General features: G+C 40.6%; 4 protein-coding genes across 4 annotated transcripts; 2 read left to right on the forward strand and 2 right to left on the reverse strand.

Annotated features, from left to right (window-relative positions):
* Nucleotides 1-989: 989 nt before the first annotated feature.
* On the forward strand, nucleotides 990-3,766 carry LOC135091716 (adenylyltransferase and sulfurtransferase MOCS3-like). The gene is made up of 2 exons (XM_063989619.1): nucleotides 990-1,238; nucleotides 1,747-3,766. The coding sequence occupies exons 1-2, from the start codon at nucleotides 1,178-1,180 to the stop codon at nucleotides 3,102-3,104; spliced, it is 1,419 nt and encodes a 472-aa protein (XP_063845689.1). The 5' UTR covers nucleotides 990-1,177; the 3' UTR covers nucleotides 3,105-3,766.
* On the reverse strand, nucleotides 3,669-7,040 carry LOC135091715 (target of EGR1 protein 1-like). The gene is made up of 7 exons (XM_063989618.1): nucleotides 6,996-7,040; nucleotides 6,460-6,800; nucleotides 5,946-6,108; nucleotides 5,601-5,776; nucleotides 5,196-5,449; nucleotides 4,634-4,802; nucleotides 3,669-4,396 (listed from the first exon to the last, which is right to left on the reverse strand). The coding sequence occupies exons 2-7, from the start codon at nucleotides 6,565-6,567 to the stop codon at nucleotides 3,803-3,805; spliced, it is 1,464 nt and encodes a 487-aa protein (XP_063845688.1). The 5' UTR covers nucleotides 6,568-6,800; nucleotides 6,996-7,040; the 3' UTR covers nucleotides 3,669-3,802.
* A 292-nt stretch (nucleotides 7,041-7,332) lies between these two features.
* On the forward strand, nucleotides 7,333-10,135 carry LOC135091717 (splicing factor U2AF 35 kDa subunit-like). Its single transcript, XM_063989620.1, has 3 exons — nucleotides 7,333-7,444; nucleotides 8,139-8,298; nucleotides 8,476-10,135. Exons 2-3 carry the CDS (start codon nucleotides 8,159-8,161, stop codon nucleotides 9,068-9,070), a joined length of 735 nt encoding a protein of 244 aa, XP_063845690.1. The 5' UTR covers nucleotides 7,333-7,444; nucleotides 8,139-8,158; the 3' UTR covers nucleotides 9,071-10,135.
* Nucleotides 10,136-10,345: 210 nt separating this feature from the next.
* LOC135091714 (CXXC-type zinc finger protein 1-like) lies at nucleotides 10,346-17,085 on the reverse strand. Its single transcript, XM_063989617.1, has 12 exons — nucleotides 16,987-17,085; nucleotides 15,714-15,844; nucleotides 15,211-15,301; nucleotides 14,599-14,782; nucleotides 14,221-14,414; nucleotides 13,430-13,687; nucleotides 13,003-13,212; nucleotides 12,774-12,911; nucleotides 12,245-12,412; nucleotides 12,000-12,158; nucleotides 11,508-11,645; nucleotides 10,346-11,249 (listed from the first exon to the last, which is right to left on the reverse strand). Exons 1-12 carry the CDS (start codon nucleotides 16,993-16,995, stop codon nucleotides 10,581-10,583), a joined length of 2,349 nt encoding a protein of 782 aa, XP_063845687.1. The 5' UTR covers nucleotides 16,996-17,085; the 3' UTR covers nucleotides 10,346-10,580.
* Nucleotides 17,086-17,215: the final 130 nt, after the last annotated feature.

Raw genomic sequence — 17,215 nt, forward strand, 5'->3', positions numbered from 1 at the left:
GTGAGAAAAGGGTGTGTAACAATGGAGAAAGATGCGGATGAGTTTAATGAAAGAATCAACAGAAAGGAAATAGTGAAATGTGTGAAAAAGCAGAATGGGAAGGCAGTAGGTCCAGATGAGATACCTTATGAGATGTCTAATGGAGGGGAAGTTGTTATTGATAGGATAAATAAGTTATTTAACTAGGTGTGGGAGGAGGAGAGTGCCAAGAATGTAGAACGAATACTGAATTACTTGCTTGCGTAAGGGAGGGTACATGAGTACAAATTAGTTGAAGAACTACAGACCGATTGTATTAGCAAACACAGTAGGTAAAGTTTTCAGTACAGTGTTAAATGAGAGATTGTGTAAATGGATTGAGAGCCGGAGTGTTAGATGAACAACAGAAGAAATTACGTGTGGACAGGAGAGTGGAGGATTATGTTTGTAGTGAATGAAATGATTGAGAGAAAGAAGGATAGATAGAAATATATTGTACTTAGGTTATCTGGACATAAAGAAAGCTTCTGATAGGGTGAATAGAGAAATGCTAGTTAGTCTTAAAAATGATTGAGTTGAATGCAAAGATAATTGACATATAGCGGAGTACTCGTACATATGTGGACAAAAGAGCTAAATACAGGCTAGGAGATATACATACAGACTGGGTGTAGAGTGAGAGGAATTAGGCAAGGATATATATATTGTCACCAACACTTTTTTTTGGGGTGAGACGGTGGAGCATGTGATGCCGGAGTATATGAAGTATGCCAGACAGGAATGAAATCATGCAAGTAGTGCTGAGGGACTGGGACATGTCAGAGTGGAGGAGACAGGAAAGGAATGGACGGTGTTGCTACTGGAACTGTGTGGAGAGACGAATGAAAGGATGATTGAAATTGTGAAAGTGATGCGAAAGTTAATGTTTGCTTTTCTGTTTGCCTTATCTTTCTCCGTACATTTACTGATACAGACGCCTGTAAGATCAAGATCAAGATAATAGTATTCTAACTTTACAACGGCACAAAAAATCTGAACCAAAACAAACACCCTTCCTCATCTCCAACTTGTATTTATCTGATATATTGGTGTTAAAACTTAATTGTACTTAAAACACGAGCAAAGTGAACACTTGGGAGTATTTTCTGTGGCCGCTAGTGTAGTAATTAAGGAAGGATACTAAGGAATAGGGAGAACAATGAGTGATGGAGGAGGAACTGCCGGCCACTCACTCGCAGAGGCTGGTGATGGCATGCAAGGTGCGTATTACTGCAGGACTAAAGGGAGCTTTGAGCTAAGGTCATTATTTGTTCATTAGAGAATTAGGGAAATAACCTTGACCTACTAATTTCCAGACACTGACTACATCTCGGAAAAATATGAGCAGTTAAGCTAATGAACTAAATGAATCTAAACCTAATCTAATGTAACCTAGCCCTCAGATGGAAATGCTAATGTTATTTCAGTGTTATGTGAGCTTACAGCCAAGGTTATTACTTCCTCAATATAGCTCTTCAGTGCCTGGTCTTTATAAATTCGTAATTCCTGTGGTGATATTCTGGCAAACTTGTATCCTGTCTCAAAATGAAGGAATCAATTTATGCATCAATTTATCCTTAGTGTTTTAATTTCACCGATTATGTTTTCTTGCCTTTTTTTTCATGTTAAAACATTTCTTCCTGCTAGCAAGTTATTATTATTATTATTCTACCTCTATCAGTTATTTAGATCATAATATAATACACCCCAAACTTTACTTTCATGCAGACAGAAGCCAGTGGTCCAAGGAAAAGTTACTTGAGGAACTCCAGAAGAAGGAAGAGGAAAATCAGAATCTGAAATTACAGCTACAGCAACACCAGAATGCCATTGGATCATACTCACCTGTCATTAGCAGTGACATCCTGAACCACCAGCTCCAGGCCATTGGGGAAAGGCCTCTCACCTGTGCCCAGGTCGCCAGGTATTCACGGCAACTCATTCTACCAGAGTTTGGTCCCAGAGGACAGAGAATGCTGTCAGCAGCATCTGTTCTCATTGTTGGGTGTGGAGGCCTGGGGTGTCCAGCAGCGGTATACTTAGCTGCTGCTGGGGTTGGACGACTTGGGCTGGTTGATTACGACTTAGTGGAGCTGAATAACCTCCACAGACAAGTCCTGCACACAGAGGAGAGAGTTGGCACATCAAAGGCACTCTCCATAGCTCAATCCATCAAGGCACTGAACAGCGAAGTAGAAGTAGTTCCATATGAAATTTCCTTCACAAGCAGCGTGGCCCTAGAAGTTGTCAAGCAGTATGAAGTAGTATTGGACTGCACAGACAACGTGGCCACCCGGTACCTGTTGAATGATGCCTGTGTATTGGCAGACAAACCCCTTGTCTCTGGCTCTGCCCTGAGGTTTGAAGGGCAGCTGACTGTCTACCACCATCAGGGAGGACCTTGTTTCCGCTGCATCCACCCAAAGCCTCCACCTCCTGAAACTGTGACAAACTGTTCTGACGGAGGGGTGCTGGGGGCGGTGCCTGGTGTCATAGGCTGCATGCAGGCACTAGAAGCCATCAAAATAATAACTAATGTAGGAACTCCTTTGTCACAGAAACTGCTCTTGTTCGATGGTCTTCGGGGAACGTTCCTCACTGTCAAACTGCGAGGCATGAAAAGCACTTGTGAGATTTGTGGGGAAGAACCGTCCATAAAGCAGCTAATTGATTATGAACAGTTTTGTGGAGCTGCAGCAACAGACAAGGACAAGGGGGTGACGCTGCTGGAGAGGAATGAAAGAGTAACAGTCGAGGAGTACAGAACCTTAATGAAGGCAAACAAACCACATGTACTAATAGATGTAAGACTGCCTGTTGAGTTAGAAATATGTTCCCTACCCAACTGCATTAACATTCCTTTGAAAGACATAGACAAGGCAGAAAGTATAAGTCTCATCCAAAAGAAACTCTCAGATTTAGGATCAAAGAGTGTGGTCTGTGTTTGTCGAAGGGGAAATGACTCTCAATTAGCCGTGAGGCAGCTGGAGGCATCCTTGTCCCAGCCAGACTACCAAGTCAAGGACATTATTGGAGGGTTGACAGCTTGGGCTCATAAGATAGACAACTCTATGCCTGTATATTGATTTTCTCAGTAAGGCAACAGTGTGGTAATGTGCTTATAACATGGCTTTCATGACTATAATTGCTTTATGGAAAGATGATATTATATGATAACTTATTAAATAAATGACTGCTGCACTTGCCAAGTACTTTAGTTTATGTATGACACTGATCCTATTGATTAATTCTTCCATCCGTTCATCTGTGTACTGTACGAGTCACTCTCTAGGAACTTTCCCCAACGGGACAGTAATGGTAGGGTTTCACAGAGCAGCAGCTGACTGACTTAGAGGATTTGCCATTTAAAACAAAATTACTTCACACACTATCAGAATTTAACATATCAGTTATATAACTCTTCTATATCAATTATATAACTCTTCTAAAGTCCAAGTTTGTAATGAATAGTATAATTTCTATGAGTAACTATTTTTGACATTCCTCAGGTTTAGGACTTGAAATATACATTTCTCTTTTAATTCCACTATTCCTCTTGCCAAGATCCTCACTTTTAGCAGTGAATAGGCTGGAAATTAGATTTGGGAATCTATCACTGGAGAATGAGTAGGACCACTAAAATATTAATATAAAGATTTTTGCACCATGTACTCGTATTATCCAAGGTAGGCTGTGATCAATATTAATATGACCTGAACACATATTTCATTAAACATTTACAGATGTATTACTTGTGTATCATTTATTTTTTAAACCCTGATATTTATACATTTCTTAGAGTACTCTCACTACTCCTAACTTTTTCAATTTTACTGCAATGTTTTGAAGACTTGCTTGCATAGGCTCCTGTTCTGATCAGAAAAGGAAAGTTTTTACCCCCTAGATACACCTTATTTACTTGATCAGCCAAACCAATGTTCTCAGGTGTAAAGGGATTATCTTTGGAAGTCCACACTCCCTTATCTGAGACAATACTAGCAAATATGTAGCCAGTCATAAAAGCATCATAGCCAGCACGGTGACCATTGGCACTGCGGCGAAGGTTCTGAGGCTGAACCTGCTCTGGTACAACACCATTTGAGTTTTTGGTGATGTCTTCTGGCTCATTTGTTTCCTTTGAGCTCAAATGACACTTTTTTGCAGAAGGAACATTCTCAGAGGATGATTTTCTTTTCTGGGGCTTCCCTTCTTCCCTTGTCTTAGTAAATTTTTCAATAACATGGACCAGAGAACCTCCTTTAAAACTGGAGTACTTGGAGTCACCATGCTTCTTGGCTCCTTGCATCTGGAGGACCTTCACCACTCTGTTGATGTTGTGGCTCAAGGAACATTTAACATCATTGCAAAACCCGTGAAACTGAAAGAAAAAGGGGAATAATATGAAAAATGTATTTTCAGACATTTTTGTGCCTCATCTCATATACTTTTAAAGGCTTTGAAATCTTCAAAAGCATTTTCAAGATTCTTGTGATAATATAACAAGGATTTTGGATAATTTTTGGGTAATATATGAAAACCAGTCCGATCACCTCTGAAAATATAGTCTAAGAAAGCTTAGGGCATCTAAGAATGAAAGATAAAATATTGAACTTACAGCATAGTTCTGGCAAAGGTCCCGCTTGTCAGTGTCCTCCTCCACTCTGTAAGAGAAGATCTGGAGGTAGGAGTACCAGTCAATGTTAGGAGTCTGCCTAGGATATGGTGGAAAACGTAGCCGTACATGCCACTGTCCATTTCTCTGGCGACTGATGTTCTTCAGCTGCCTGTGGGTGGAAACTGAACTGTATGGGAACAGGCACCAATCTGTCTATGTGGCATCAAGACAGTCACTGCTGTGTCTATTTCAAATTAATTGTTTAAAGTTTGAAAAAAGTGTGCATAATGTTGGATAAGAAAAATGTGAAAGTTGGTAAAAAATATTTATAATATAATGGTAGTTATTAGAAATTCAGGAGTAAAGAAACAAACTCTTGCATGATGTCACCCTGTACAATTTTCAAGTTTTATGATGATGGAGTCAAACTTCATGGATTAATATTTGGAAGACAGTATCTTAAAACTGTCCTTTCAAACACTACCCATTGAATGAAGGTTTAAGTAAGACCATCAGCCACTTCCCTACAAACAGTTACTAAGGTTAAGTTTGCACGACTCACATCTTTTTGAACAAGTATTCCAGGTAAGTTGCCGGCACAGCTTGGTGGAACTCAGCAAGGTACTTTGTGTCATAAATTCCACTTGGAAAAAGGTCATCAAGATCTGCAGCAAAGGTGTCATTCTTCTTGGGAAGGTCACAGTAGAAGGATTGGTAGAGGAAGATGAGATCTATCAAGCCATTATGTACAATGAGGGGCTTCCTGTATTCCAGCAGCTTTGTGAAGAGATTTCGTACACTCAGTGATTTGTCATTCTGCAAAAGCAATAAGACTTGAGTTATTTGGCACAATATCATAAAATTATTGGTCAGTAATTTTATTGAAACAGAGGAAAAACATAAATTAAATAGGACATACTGATGATTGCAATTTTCAGAAAAGAATGATAAGTCCTGTTTCCTGTACCTTGCGATCACAGCCCTTGTAGTAGAGGATTCCCTTGGCATACAGCTTGTTAAAGTCAAATCCATGGTTGTGCAGGAACTTCAAGGAATCACACTCCACAGTGAAGGGGTCGGTGCACATGGTGAGCACATTGAAGGTCTGCACCATGTAGTCGTGGCTGCGGATTTGTTCTTCACCTGCAAGGAATAAGACAAATAGTAGTTATGTTTTTTAATCATTCTTACTGCACTTCTCTTTCTAGAAAAGAATTGAAACTCCATAGAATAATTAATACTCTTATGCACAATTAATCTGTTTACATTCACACATCTAAATTTAATTAAAATTATACAAACTCTTCCTTACCTTTTTCATCTTGCATATCAATACTGCTCACAGAATTACAAGAGAAGCAAGATATTCCCAGGGCAACAATAGCATAATTCCGGGCCACTTCTGCCATGTTTTGGTACCGCACGTCAAGTTCAAAGCTTTTGATCTTGCTTCTGTTGCCCAAGCCTGACAGCTCCTGAAACAGTGGACCAAATGAGTCAAAGATGCACAGCAGTGGGGAGACGCATCCCTCCTCATCACCCCATGAAAGCTACTGACATGACATCAAGTAATAAGATCTCAGGGCCACCATCAAGTAGGCAGCAGTGAGCCTTCAAAATCTTATGGAAATGTTACACAATAATCCATACAAGTAGTAAAAATTTAACAAATAAATAAATAACATACATTGACATACTCTGGATATATCTGTATATGCTGTAGGTTGGAGGATAATTACTAAAATTATTCAGGCATCACCACCACTTGTATCATTGGGCAATATGAAGCTGGACTGACAATACTTAACAAAGCCTTCTTCACTCACACAGTCCATGGCCACGAAGGTCGCGTCTCGCAAGGCTTTTGACAGTGAGGGCCACACCTGAGCCAGGTTGTCCCCGGTCACTTCGATAATGGGCAGCTTCTCCTCCATCCCGACACAATGACTGCCTGAACTGGAGCGTCAGGGTACACGGGAAGACTGGAGAGTTGGGGGACGATTGGGAGACTGTTAAAGGTTAGGGGATGTTGGAATGACAAGACAGCGCTAAGTGATACATGGCCTGTTTTCTGGACTGTGCTTGCTGCCGAGGCTGTGCTCCAGCTGCAGTCTGGTGGTCGTGTTGGTGATGTCTCCTGTATAGCTGCCCTACCTCCCTTGCCGAGCTGCAGGGGAGATAATCACCCCACGTTCAACAACACCTACATTCCTTATACTCGTGCTCAAAACGATGTTTACTTGTGAAATAAACACAACATTCACAACTACAAATATACTGTTATTTTTATCTTGTTAGTTGGTTTATGAATACATTTGAAAAGTGACAGAAAACCACAAAGAACACAAACAATTGCTCTTACAGTAAAATAGACAAACAAATAATAAATCGTCGCGTTATAAAAGGGATCAACTATATAAAATTTAAACTTATCATCAATCTAAGGAGTTTTTGTGCTCATGAAATATAGTTAAAAGCCAAAAAATATTTTATGTGGTGATATTTGGATTCCCTTAACATATTTCACTTAAAGTTAGAATTCCTATATGTAAATTCTAACTATACACATACCTAAAATAGAATATAACGAGAATAAAGAAGCCAGTAGGCATAAAGATTTTAATTAATCAATAAATGGCTAGCTTTAATTCCATAAATGCGACCATGGAACAAAAATTGACACGAAACAATATGAGACCAACCCAGACCGAGACCGCCGAGCCTAGTGTTATGGCGGCGTGGTGAGGCAGGACGCCAGCACAGAACTTGTACCGATTACCGCCTTTACCTTTAACTGGAGTGGCCTGTGAGGTAAAAATAGACTTAACACCAGGTGATATATTTAAAGGCAGCACCGTATGCCAGGTAACTCAGGTACTTGATGAGATAGAGGAGGGGAATGATCTCTGTTATAGCTGGACTTCAAGGGCAGATTAGGACTGAATTAGGAGTAACATGAGCAACGTACAGCTGGCGATAAATGTTGCACCGAAGGAGTCATGTGTATGGTATGAATAAATGATGTGAAGTCTAATTGGTCTCGGGAATCCTTACTTATAGTGTGTATCAGTGGACGCCGGGCGGGGCGGGCTGCTGCTGTCCTGTATTAATTTAGTGTTGTGATGGGCTAAATTTTCAGTTGACTACATAAAATCGCACCTAGGCCATGTTGTATGTTGTAGGCTGGAGAAACAACAAGACATGGAAATTAAAGTAAGAGATAAGATGGTGGATATATTTGTGTTGTTGCCTCGGCCCTCATGTTATAGATGTAAAAATACAAGTTCAAAGAAAGTAAGTAAACTTAGCAAATGAAATAACGGTGAGGAAAGTAAAACTAAGAAAACACAGAATCTAAATAGGCAAACAAAAACTGAAATAACAGAGAGAGGAAAATAAACCTAGCAGAGAAATGTAGTAAAAAAAACATGAGAACTTAAATACCAGCAGCTTTGTTGTTTTACTTAAATTTGCATAAATCTGTATACAATTCCTCCCATTCCAGAGGCAGAGAGTAGCGGCAAGATGTCTATGTCAGGAGCTGAGTACCTTGCCTCCATCTATGGCACAGAGAAGGACAAGGTGAACTGCTCCTTCTACATCAAGACTGGAGCTTGCCGGCACAGCGAGAGATGCTCCAGGAAGCACAACAAGCCACAGTACAGGTAATGCAACTTGCACAGCTAGATGGGTACTTTATTACTACTAAGAGAGACTAAGGTACAGCCTCATCCACAAAGCACATCAACGTAATATTAACCTGAGAATAAGTATCATGAAAGTTGCCAAAGAATTACTATTACCATAGCAGGAAATGAACACCACCTCCATTCCTCCAACAGCCAGACAGTGGTGATGCAGAACATGTATGTGAGTCAGCAGAACTCAGCCAAGTCAGCAGACGGTTCCCACCTGGCCAACATGAGCGACCATGAGATTCAGGAGCAGTTTGAGTACTTCTTTGAGGACGTGTTCTTTGAGTGCGAGGACAAGTATGGCGAGATTGAGGAGATGTGCGTGTGTGACAACCAGTGCGACCACCTGCGAGGGAACGTGTACATCAAGTTCCGTCGCGAGGAGGATGCTGTGAAGGCCGCTGAGGATCTCAACAACCGGTGGTATATGTTCCGCCCCATCTACTGTGACCTCTGTCCTGTCGCTGACTTCCGAGAGGCCTGCTGCCGACAGTTTGAGATGGGGCAGTGCGGCAAGGGAGGATTCTGCAACTTTTGGCACGTCAAGCCCATTTCCCACCATCTGAAGAACCTGCTGGCACGCTCCTCCCGCTCCCGCTACCGCCATCGCACCCGCTCGCGCTCCAGATCCAGGGAGAGGTACACCGAGAAGTATGAGGGTAAACACGAGGGCAAGCACCGCCGCAGGTCCCGCTCTCGCTCCCGGGACAGGGACCGTCGTGACCGCAGAGGAAGGTACTGAGGACTGGCTTAGAGGGACTCGTCTGGTGCCAGCAGAAGGAAGTGTGAGAGGCACACTCAGGTACTGGCTGGGTGTGCTTGGAGAATGTAAAGTGACCTATATGCATCTAAGCAATGACATTTTCCTTCATAATATTTCATGATAAAGTCTCCATTATTCAAGGCATATCTAGCTGATTTTTTGTATTAAGTTTTCAGCAGATTATGGAGTCTGCTAGGATAGGCAATCATACTTTAATGCATACACAAAGTATTTTGTTAAGGTGCTTAAGGTAAAGTGGAAGAAATCTTGCGACTGAGCACAATATTTCAAGATTCTCAGATTACTAATTCATACAAAATTTACCTGGAAATTTTGAAAAGATTGTTTAGGTGAGTTAGATGAATTGTCATCTAATGAGTGTCAGTGAGCTAGATGATTTGTCATCTTAGAAGTGTCAGTGCCTACAGAAGGATGTATTTGATGGTGTGATTTTGCTCGTAGTTATATTCATATAGTGTGTAGTACCAGATAGAAATTAAAGATCTCAGACTAAACTGGGGAGTCAACACTAAACTGAAGCTGTGCTTGGAAAGTATATTCCACTGATTTCCACTCAGTATTGCATGCTTATTTAGGTTTTATTTGTGTTCAAATTTTTGTTGAATTGAGTCGGTATCACTGAAATATTGTTGCTGAAATGTCATTTGTATTTCTTTTTTTCTTTTTTTTCATATTTTATTGTAGTAATTGTCTTTTCTAAATGTAGGGTCTAATTACATGTGCATTTTTGTAACAGCAGAGTAAAGTACACAAATATACTGCTGAATGTAAAACATAGACCATCCCTTGGAAAGTTTAAGAAATAAGTGACAGCCTGTGTAATGTTGTTCAGTATTACCCAAGCAATGGCGGTATGAACGACACCTCTGCTGTATATGCCAAACTGCAAAATGGGTTAAGGAACTTTGTGCATATATATACATAAGTACAAATTTTTGTGTGCATGAATCTGCCATTCACAAACATGCCGCTTAATGTAACCAGACATACCATGTGAAAATATATGTTGTCACCTTTAGAAAACACTTTATTAATTTTCTTCCTTTTTAGCATTTATAAGAATTGTACATTTTGTATGTTTTCTCTCCTTGTCACAAAGAATACTCAACACCTAATGCCCTGTGTGTTGAGGCTGGCTGAGAAGTTTGCCACATTCTTCAGCTTACTTTCTTGATACTAAGTTTAAACAGTATATAATTTTCATCACATCTTACATGTCACCAAAACTTCAGGTTCCAAAGGTAGATTTATTAATTGGCATTATATTTCATTATTATCTTCAAATAAAACTAAATTATTACTTTACATACTGGTCACACCTAATTTTTTTTTATCAAAACCACGACATTATAAAGTGAATATACGTATGTACATCCCTGAAGATTTTAATTTACACTTCATACAAAAGTTACATGGCAAAGATTGGCAATTGTGTAATATTTCCATGTACAAGAAGGAATTGCATAACTCACTTTTGTTTCTTACTGGAGTAATACTGGTGGTCTGAGTGGTACCGCTGATTCACTGGGTACTTCTGGTCCCTGCTGTTGGAGTGATATTGGTGGTCATTGTGGTGGTGCTGCGTTGTGGGAGGCGTCTGCTGCAGAGGCTTGCTGCGGTCGCTACTGTGGTACTGGTGGTCACTGTGATGGTGCTGCTGCTGCTGCTGCTGCTGCTGCTGCTGCTGCTGCTGCTGTTGCTGCTGCTGTTGCTTGTTGCTGCGGTCACTGTTATGGTACTGGTGGTCGCTGTGGTGGTGCTTGTGCCCTGTGCTGTGGTACTGGTGATCACTGGGATGCTGCGCCTCACTGGTTTGGAGATCTGTGCTGTAACGCTGCGAGGAGGAATGATGGCGCTGCTGCTGTTTCTTCTGTTGAGCCTGACTGGTGCTGTGCTTGTGGTGTGCAGTAGTCGTGGCATTAGCAGTGCTGTTACTGGTGCTGTTGGTTCGTTGATACTTTGTACTATTAGTGTGGTACTGATGGTCATTCTGGTGGTACTGCTGGGATTGCTGGAGCTTTTCTGCCAGTTCATGGTCATAGGTGGAGTGCAGCATGAGGCCCAGCACTCCAGCACGGTTAGTCATGGCTTGCCTGACTGTGCGCTCTTGTTCCAGTAACTCATCTAACTTGAGCCACTGGAAGAAAAGAAGAATCCTCTTACCTCCCTTTAATCAATAAACCTAATTTCTTACACTTATATAAGGTGAAAATTCAGAGCTTAGGAAATAATGTCACTGGAATACAAAGCAAAGTAAAAGCCAAGGAGAAGAGTAGGGAAGAAAAAGCCACTCAGTGAGATAGAAGAAATTGGGAAATAAAGGAAATCAATGAGGTAGACATAAAGGGGAAAGTCCATCCTATATATTATCTAGTTGTGTAGATGGTCAGCTTACCTGTCTGACTCTCTCCATGTCTATCTCAGCCCTCCGGAGCTTCTCCCAGCAGTAGTGACGCAAACACTTCTTTTTGGCCGCCAAACAAATTTCTCCCGTCACATCAAACACATTGGAGGTCAGAGGAGCTCCACAAACCTGAAAGAGGTTATATGCTTTTGTTTTCATCCACTACTCTGACTTGATGAAACATTAAACTTAAACAAAAGAAATGACAACCATATACATAAAAAGATGTTTATAACAGATCCCTGTTCTGATGAATTTCCTCACAGGATTGTAATGGCACAAGTTTTTAAATAACAATGGAAAGGAACAGTGGATTATAGGAATTGGATAGGTCAATACTGAAACCTTGTAGTTCATTACTGATTCTAAATGGTTTTGATGGTTAATTACGGATGAGTTTTCAAGATGAATGGCACAGCACAACACTGTCAACACAAGCTGACAGTGAAAGATGATCCTGATAGAGAATGTATTGAGTCTCACCTCATGATCCTTGACCAATGGTGCTTTGGTGTGTTCAGGACACATCACCCTCAGTCTTTTGCAGTAAGTGAGGGTGCTGGAGTTATAGAAGTCACAGAACATGTTGTTGCCCTCTATCCTTGTCTTAAACATGGAGCCAAAGGTGGTCTGACTCTCAAGCTGAAATAAAAAATGAACACAAATTAATTAATATCAACACTAGTGTATAGGAAACAGACAATTTAAACATAAGGAACTCAGATTACCTTATTAAAGCAGTTTTCCATGTGTCTAACTGCTCTTCTGGCCTGAACCTCGTGTCCACAAGTGACACAGTAAATGTAGACACTGTCCACACCCTCCTCCTCACCCCCGTCATCAGCTTTGGGGTCAATGCTGGCTCTCTTCCCTCGCTCAATTAGTCGGTCCAGCTCCTGAAAAAAAGAATGGTTCACCAATTAATTTCAAGTAACATAGGAATTATAAGGTTCAGTCCTGTGGCACAACAAACAGCATGGTTGTAAGGCTTCTAAAAAATGGAAAGCAGTTGAGCTGCAATTCCACAACATTGAGATAACATGCCACCACCAAGGGCTATAAGAGTGCTGTTCCTACATCATAATTCTCAAGTGCTTCAAAGGTATATCATCATTCTCTCTTACAGGATTAGGTAGTGGTGCATTTTGCAAGATAGGTCTTCTTCCCTGGATGTTGTTTTTAAATCATACTGTCTGATCATTCCATCTGCAGATGTCCAGTATCAAAACCACCAAATGCTTTAAAAGTTTAACTCACAAGGTGCCGTTGGTCCAGTTGCTGCAGCACCTCCCTCGCCTCTAACTGCTGCCGCCTGATCTTTTCCAGCTGCCTGATGTCCTTTGTCTCTGCCACACACTCACTCATCTTCCACTCCTGAATGCGCTGTGGCAATACCTGCAAGAAAGGAAAAGTTTAAGAAAGTGAGCCAATGAAAAAGCAGACATATTCAAAGACCAAGGACTGCAAAACCTAAAGACAAACTTACAGAATAGATCCTTGCTTCAGCCAGCTTGAGGCCACACTCGTCACTGCAGTACTTGCTGTTGGGACGTGCCAGCCTGGTGCACTGTGGCCCAAAGCACTGCCGGGTGATGATCTGGTCTGCCCGCATGTAGCCACCATCTGAGTCACTGTCTGAAGAGTCTGATTCGTGGCGACTCTTCCGTTTTCGCATCCCTGGCGTCTGCTCTTTTTTCTGAGGATAAAGTGAATTTTTACTGTCTTGCTGTGCTAAATTTTGGACTTGTGTATGGAACTAAAAACAATTTTGATTCATCTGAAGTTATTACCAAGATTTCAAACAAAATCATGTAAGAACTTAATTCCTCACATCACCTGTCTACCATTTTCATGATTTAGCAAAAACTATTACAGATACAAACAAACACTTGAACACAAACAGAAATACTTACTTTCCGGTTGAATGACTTGACTTCCTTCTCCTTGGTCTTGCTGGACTCGAGGATCACTGGGTCCTTCGTGTACTTCTTGTTGAGCTCAAACATTTCCTCCTCACTGTGCTCGTTGCGGTCCTTCAGCACAGTGGGGTAGTCTTCCTTCACACTGAATGGGGACTGTGATGGAGGCTTGGGTGGCTTGTCTGCCTCATGTTCCCAGTGCTTCTTGGGACTGCTGCTGCTGGTCTTGTTGGGCCTCTGGGCGAGCTGCACCTGGAGGAGCCACAGAGGAAGGCTGGTAAGTACAGATGAATCTCCACTTATAAATGCTTGATTTATAAACTTTCCAAAGTTACAAGTAAAATAAATTTGTCTTTTTCTCTTAGTCTTCAACTGTTGAATTCATATTTAGTAATAAAACAGTAGAAAATTGATCATAAATATACAGAAAAATTAAATCTATTTTATTCAATCCCACCTAAGATTTTTACTTATTGGTGGTGAAATATCACATCCTAGACACCAAGCAAACACACCTAAAACTTGTCTTTATGATCAACACATCAATTCTTAGACACCACATATCTCCAATGTGTTGACCATGATGAGTGCTCACAGTGCAGTAACCAGCTGCCTTACAGGATAAGAAAGAGGTAGGAAACATAATGGGATGATTTTGACCAGATTACAATGATTCAAGCTTTACAGATGGAGTAATAGCTCTCATCTAAACATCAGCTATTTGTATTTAAGATACTTAAACATGTTACACAGGAAAAGTTGCACTCCATCACAATTTGGCTTACAAAGTTATGGCACTGTCTCTTTTTGCACTTCTGCCGCAGCTTGTGGGGGCCTCCAAACTTGGCCATGTCCTTGCAGTTCTCGCAGCGGCCGCAGTCCTCACGCTGGTAACATGCCTCACATGCTCCACATCGCTGACTGCTGCTGCTGCTGCTACTTTTGCTACTGCTACTGCTGCCATTCTTGCTCTTGGAGGCTGGGAAAGTAGGCATTCATTAGAGCCAACACTTGGGTTTCCTAATGGCCCTCAAAAGCACATCTGACACAAGTTAATCTCTTTTATTTTTCTTAACATTCTTTCTTTCCACAATACACGGCCAAATTACATTACAAAGTACAACAAAGGGAAGTTCTCACTAAAAATCTTTGGTATAACTTACCTGAATGTTTATCATATTTGTATTTTTCCCTGTCTCTCTTCTCCTTGTCTCTCCTCTCCTTGTCCTTCCGTTCCCTGTCCTTCTTCTCCTTGTCCTTGTGGTGCTTGTTGTCACTGTGTTCGTGGTGGTGAGGCTTCTTCTGTTTGTACTTGATCTCCAGGGTCGAATCCTTCAGTCTGCATCTCTGGGTGTGCCAACGACAGCAATGCAATCAAATTCTCCCTCTAATCATCTGTAGTACTCTCAATGTACTGTTTTCTTCTGGTGACTGGTCTTGTTAATTACTTTAAAGTTAAAACTATAAAATAACAATTCAGTGAATATGGATAAATAGATAATGGGAATTTTTCAACTCCTGCTTCTGTTTATTTATTATTTTACCTAATTCATAAGGAATGGAAAAGGTTCAAGGTTGATTTTCAGTGCATATACTGTTTTTAGTCCTCTGTACCAGATATTGATCAATTTCCTTTGCACAATAAAAGGAAAATGTGGAGTATTTTGAGTGACTTTAAAATAATATCTTGTAATTGAGTTTACCTGCCAAAATCTGAGACCCCACAAAGAAATACATGGATGCAAGAACTAGGCTTTATAAAGTTTCTAGCATACCTGACAGAAGAATTTTCGTATCTTGTTTGCTTCCGACTCAGTCACATTGATGCAGTCGCCATGGTACCACTCCTCACATTTGTCACAGCCTCTGTTGGCAACATACAAGTCAGATACCTCAGGAGAAACAATAATAGAAACACAAGGAATATGCAAAAATATATAAATAAGTCCAAGGTGAAAAACACACTGTATGGGTAATACTTTCTAAATATCACTATTAAACTTAGAAGTAATCAAAGTAATCATAAATTATCTGTAACAACAAAATAACAACTGAGGGTGAGGACAAGGATGAGATGAAGACAAGGTATTGTAAGAGAAGGAATACAAGTAAGAAATGACGAGTAGGTAAAGGAAGAAAAGGAAGAGAAAAAGACAATGAAGGGTAAATAACATGAAAATAAATCAAGAATAAGAAATCTTGAAAGGATAGAGAGAAAATAGAGGAAATCTTGATGTTTCAGGAAGGAAAGAGAGATCGCTAACAATAATATACATACATCATGAACCTGGAGACATCTGAGGTCCGGCACACACAGTACACCTGCTCGTCCTTCAGGCCTTCCTCCCGCAGCATGGTGTTCAGTTTGCTCTGCCGCTCCGGGAGGTCAAACTGACGCGCTATCTCGGACTGTAAAGGAGTCTGAGGTTATCTGGCTGCTCACTTACAAAATCATAATGTATCTCTTAGTAGTATCATAGTAACATATAAATTTGGGTATTATGGAAGTGACCCTAGTCTCCTAATTTTGAGACAGTGATTACTTATTACTGGGCAAAAATATGATGCTTTCTCAAATTGTGATCTATACAATGAAGGGATAAGTAATGAACTGACTTAATATAATTCTAACTTAACCTAGCCCTCTGGTGAAAACACTAATTTTATTTCAATATTACTAGAAAAATGTATCTAAAGAAGAGATGAGGATTGAACGACTGGCAAGACACTCACTGTAACACAGCCAACACATTACTGGTCAGAACATGAGGATCACCAAGGCCTTTATGGATTTTAGTGAGTTTTGCCTGTCTTGCCACTGCACTATCTCCTCACGGATGAACAGTTAAGGGCATCTCCAAATTAAACTAATCAAAGTTCCCAATGTAGGATCTTGCATACCTCCTAACTGACAAAACATTTATTTACATTGATAACTGTCAACCTACTTAGCAATCACATATACTTGGAGTGATGAGAGCCAAAGGACATGGGTGAGCAGGCACTAAATATCTCAAGAATACGAGTTACAAAATCAACACAATATCTATCAAGTAATTAAACAAGCATTTTTTCTCATTCCTCATCTGTAAGTCTTGGCCAGCATCCTTTAAATAGAAAGAAATATAAATCAGCTTGATCAGGTAAACTCGTAAATCACTGGCGGGGTTGAATTAGTTACGGAAAATTTCCTACAGGTGAATGCAGTGACTAACGCTCTGCCTTCATGTTATTCATAAATCACTATCAGCTCTAAGAAAAGTGACTTGGGTTACACATCTCCACCTATACATTCCCAACCCATTCTTGGCCTGACGTACCTTAACTTGACATGAAAACTAAAATTCGACTTAACACAACTCAAATATACACAAGAAATCCAATGAAAGACATCGCCAAAATTTATACAACAGCGGTCACCAAATGGATGCTGCCTCGTATCTATGCATCACATCTCTTTATCCCACGTTCCTTGGCAGTACATGACTCACACACGTCTGCAGGAGTTCAGTGTAACCTCCCCGTGCTGCAGTGACCTCCCTATGACCCACCTTAGACATGTTGGCGGCAGTAATGACAGACGCGCTGCCTGTGCTGCTCAGTGTTTTGTTTGTTTACTACAAGACGAGGTTAGCTTCACCGTTTTGTACAATATTCATACAACTAGCATATAATATCGTTAAAACACTATTATTCTTTGTCTAAAATGAATTACTTAAGGGAATGGGGTGAGATTATAAATGACTCGTTGCAAGTCTTAAAAAGTAAATAAATAAATAA

Source organism: Scylla paramamosain, chromosome 38, assembly GCF_035594125.1.
Source record: "Scylla paramamosain isolate STU-SP2022 chromosome 38, ASM3559412v1, whole genome shotgun sequence".
In the NCBI taxonomy this organism is placed as follows: Eukaryota; Metazoa; Arthropoda; class Malacostraca; order Decapoda; family Portunidae; genus Scylla; species Scylla paramamosain.

What these genes read in the sequence shown, in the direction of transcription:
- LOC135091716 (XM_063989619.1), top strand. Translation starts at nt 1,178, where the DNA reads ATGAGTGATGGAGGAGGAACTGCCGGCCACTCACTCGCAGAGGCTGGT. An exon ending in GGCTGGTGATGGCATGCAAG is followed by an intron (nt 1,239 to 1,746) that starts GTGCGTATTACT and finishes ACTTTCATGCAG; the next exon opens with ACAGAAGCCAGTGGTCCAAG.
- LOC135091715 (XM_063989618.1), bottom strand. Translation starts at nt 6,567, where the DNA reads ATGGAGGAGAAGCTGCCCATTATCGAAGTGACCGGGGACAACCTGGCT. An exon ending in TGATATGCAAGATGAAAAAG is followed by an intron (nt 5,777 to 5,945) that starts GTAAGGAAGAGT and finishes TATTCCTTGCAG; the next exon opens with GTGAAGAACAAATCCGCAGC. An exon ending in ACCTTTGCCAGAACTATGCT is followed by an intron (nt 4,397 to 4,633) that starts GTAAGTTCAATA and finishes TTTTTCTTTCAG; the next exon opens with TTTCACGGGTTTTGCAATGA.
- LOC135091717 (XM_063989620.1), top strand. Translation starts at nt 8,159, where the DNA reads ATGTCTATGTCAGGAGCTGAGTACCTTGCCTCCATCTATGGCACAGAG. An exon ending in CACAACAAGCCACAGTACAG is followed by an intron (nt 8,299 to 8,475) that starts GTAATGCAACTT and finishes TTCCTCCAACAG; the next exon opens with CCAGACAGTGGTGATGCAGA.
- LOC135091714 (XM_063989617.1), bottom strand. An exon ending in CAAATATGATAAACATTCAG is followed by an intron (nt 14,415 to 14,598) that starts GTAAGTTATACC and finishes CTACTTTCCCAG; the next exon opens with CCTCCAAGAGCAAGAATGGC. An exon ending in CTGAAGCAAGGATCTATTCT is followed by an intron (nt 12,912 to 13,002) that starts GTAAGTTTGTCT and finishes CCTTTCTTGCAG; the next exon opens with GTATTGCCACAGCGCATTCA.